This window comes from Brassica oleracea, chromosome C5 (genome assembly GCF_000695525.1).
Source record: "Brassica oleracea var. oleracea cultivar TO1000 chromosome C5, BOL, whole genome shotgun sequence".
Lineage (NCBI taxonomy): Eukaryota > Viridiplantae > Streptophyta > Magnoliopsida > Brassicales > Brassicaceae > Brassica > Brassica oleracea.
In genome coordinates this window covers 41,195,649-41,198,517 of record NC_027752.1, presented here as the reverse complement: position 1 = coordinate 41,198,517, position 2,869 = coordinate 41,195,649, and the positions used below count along the sequence as shown (strand labels likewise).

Sequence of the window (2,869 nt, the reverse complement as noted above, 5' to 3'; positions counted from 1 at the left end):
GCCAAATATGACATGTTGGCATAAAAACATTCATTGCATTATTAATTGATTATCAAAACAAGCTTTTTATATGTTGGGAGAACAAGTTGAAACTCTTGAAAACTAACAACAAAAATGAGATTCAAGAAACATCATGTCTCTATGTTACATAAATGAAATGATACTCCGTTCTGTTTTAATATAATCCATGTTTTAGAATATTTTTTTTTAAATACTTATTTCATATTTTCAATACATATTATAATGATACATTGTAAGTTTCAAAAACATTAATTTTGTTTACTGAATTTTGATTGGTTAAAAATTATGGAAAATAACTAATCACAAAAAATAATATATTTACTAACATATTTTCTTAATATGTGTGAAAACTCTAAAACATATATTATTTTGAAACGGATAGATTATTATCTACTCCATCCCAAAAAGATTTTTTATGTTTTGAAAAAATTTGCACATATTAAACACAGTTATAAATGCATTATTTTGTGTTTAACTATATTTCCTATAATATTTATCTAATCAGTCCAGTAAACATGATTATTTTTTTTCAAAATTTACAATTTAACGTTATCTAATAAAAATGTATTGAAAATATAAAACTAGTCTTAAAAACAAATAATTTTCTTTTTAAAAATAAATTATTTTGAAACCGAAAAAGTAATTAAGTTAATACAAATTTCTGCAACAACAGAGAATATATCCAAGTTGAAAACATGGAAACAGAAGAATGACCTTAGTAAGCAGTTAGTAACCTCTTTTACTAACCCTAAAACCATAAACATGGCATGTTCTGAAACTGATCAAAAGAAATAAATATCCATCATAAAAGAAAAAGAACTTGTCCAGAGAAAGAAAGAAGAAAGAGAAATGTAATAAAGAAAGAGAAAACAACAACACAACGGGAGAAAGAAAAGACTACTGAGCCATGGTGGCTGCTGCAGAAGCAGAAGCTCCAGACTCATGGGCAGACTTGTACTCCAGCATCTCAGTCCTGTACCTCTCCACATCCTTAACTCCTTTGTCTTGGTAAACCTATAAGAAGTTGATAATCAAACTGTAAGCAAAATGTGGATTTGACTTGATGATGAGTACTAAGTCAGTTTTACCTGTTTCTCAGACTCGGAGAGATCACCCCACATGCGTCCAATCATCTTGGTGATGATCCTTTCTTTGCCATGGTACTCAGGTTTGAGCCTAGCGTACTGCTCAGCGAAGAAGAAGTTGTAGCCACTCCTGTGGCATTTGGGCTTCTGGGAATCAACAACAGTAGTCAATCTTGCTTTCTTCTTAGCTCGGCGCTGCGATGCTGGTGGCATGCCTGAAGGTGGAGTTCCCATGGCTTGTTGGGGCCTTTTAACATGATGGTAAAGCACTCCTTTTAGTAATTGAGAACCAAATTTCATCGTCACCAGGTATCCACTTTCGAACTTCCCATCAAGCACTCCGTCTCCCACAGCCCCAATTTGCGGTTCATCAGTGCCTGCAAGTTCCATAAGGTGGAAATTCAATTAGTCACGAAGTGATACAAAGCCACAGAGTTAGAGAAACCATTTTTAAATACCTTCCTCGAGGTTTGGGGAGAGGCTCTCCATTACTTCCTCTAAAAATCATAAGAGTTAGTGTCTCAGCATGTTACAAAGTAAAACGAAAGAAACAAAAAAAAAAAACAACAACATGAGGGTGTTGGAATAAAGACCTGCTGATTTCATGGAAGAAGCTGATTGCTCGAGGTAATACACTTGCTCCATCTGAAAAAGGAACTTGAAGTAGTACCTCCTCAGCACAAACGACGCACTTGTGATTGTGTTCGGAAACTTGAACACACCAATCACTTCCCTCCATCTCTTATCCTTAATCACCTTTTAATAACAAAAACAAAAAAAAAAATTACAGATTTTCAATACTCAAATGGAACAAATAACATAACAAATGACAGTTCTGATTAATGACAGTACCTTTGCAATCCCACCACGAGAGGTAACCTCCACGAAAAGGCGGTGCAGGTCCAGAGTGCTCCCTCCCACCGTAGGAACCCTTCTCAGAAACACACAACAATGTTTCAATCCAAATAAGACGGAACAACACATAAAGCCCTAAACTTGTTTATCAGATCTTAACCACAACATTTCAGATTAGTAAAACACCAAATCCAATTTGATTTCAGTTTCCTTATCAACAAGATAGTTTCCAAACCACACATATAATCAGATAAACAACAAGATAAAAACCCAATTGAACAGTGACATAAAACGCAAAATCCTGCATATATTAAGGAATCAATCATCATAAAGGATGTGTCTTTAAACTGCACCAATACAGATTCCATTTAACCCTAATTAGATTATCCACTAAGCACAAAAAAAACGTAACGGTTCTACTTCAATCTCACCACACAACATATCAACAACCCTAACCAATCTCAAACCCCAATACGAACAAAAAAAAACTTGCATGCCCACAAACACCGAACACAAGATCAAACCCATTCAATTACATCGGCAGGAGAAATCAACAATACCCACAAACCAAAGTTTAGATTTTTCTTTCTTTTACAATCTCAAACACAAGAAAACAATCTCACAAACCTTCAAAAACCAAATACGAGGAAAGGAAAATGAACAAAAGAAAAACTCACTTGAGTTCGTTCCCGAGCAATCCGAGGAGAGCTCTGAGATGCTCCAGGAAGATGTCGGAGTTGCGGACAAGATCCTCGTACTTGACCCCAGAGGAGTCGCCAGTGTTGTTGTGGTTGTCCGGAACCACCTGAACTAGTTGCGAGCAGGGTGAAACTGTCGACATCTTTTCTTTTTTGCTGTCTTGGTGAATGGTAAAGAGTTTGTGAGGACCGTATTATCTTTTAAATACA

General features: G+C 35.4%; 1 protein-coding gene across 1 annotated transcript; it reads right to left on the bottom strand.

Moving 5' to 3' along the window:
* Window positions 1-736: 736 nt before the first annotated feature.
* Window positions 737-2,869, bottom strand: LOC106292627 (high mobility group B protein 10-like). The gene is made up of 6 exons (XM_013728253.1): window positions 2,639-2,869; window positions 1,959-2,037; window positions 1,700-1,862; window positions 1,565-1,603; window positions 1,110-1,483; window positions 737-1,035 (listed from the first exon to the last, which is right to left on the bottom strand). Exons 1-6 carry the CDS (start codon window positions 2,800-2,802, stop codon window positions 919-921), a joined length of 936 nt encoding a protein of 311 aa, XP_013583707.1. The 5' UTR covers window positions 2,803-2,869; the 3' UTR covers window positions 737-918.

Coding starts and splice junctions, on each gene's coding strand:
- LOC106292627 (XM_013728253.1), bottom strand. CDS start 2,802: ATGTCGACAGTTTCACCCTGCTCGCAACTAGTTCAGGTGGTTCCGGAC. Junction 2,038..2,638: donor TTGCTCGGGAACGAACTCAA/GTGAGTTTTTCT, acceptor GTTTCTGAGAAG/GGTTCCTACGGTGGGAGGGA. Junction 1,036..1,109: donor TCTCCGAGTCTGAGAAACAG/GTAAAACTGACT, acceptor AACTTCTTATAG/GTTTACCAAGACAAAGGAGT.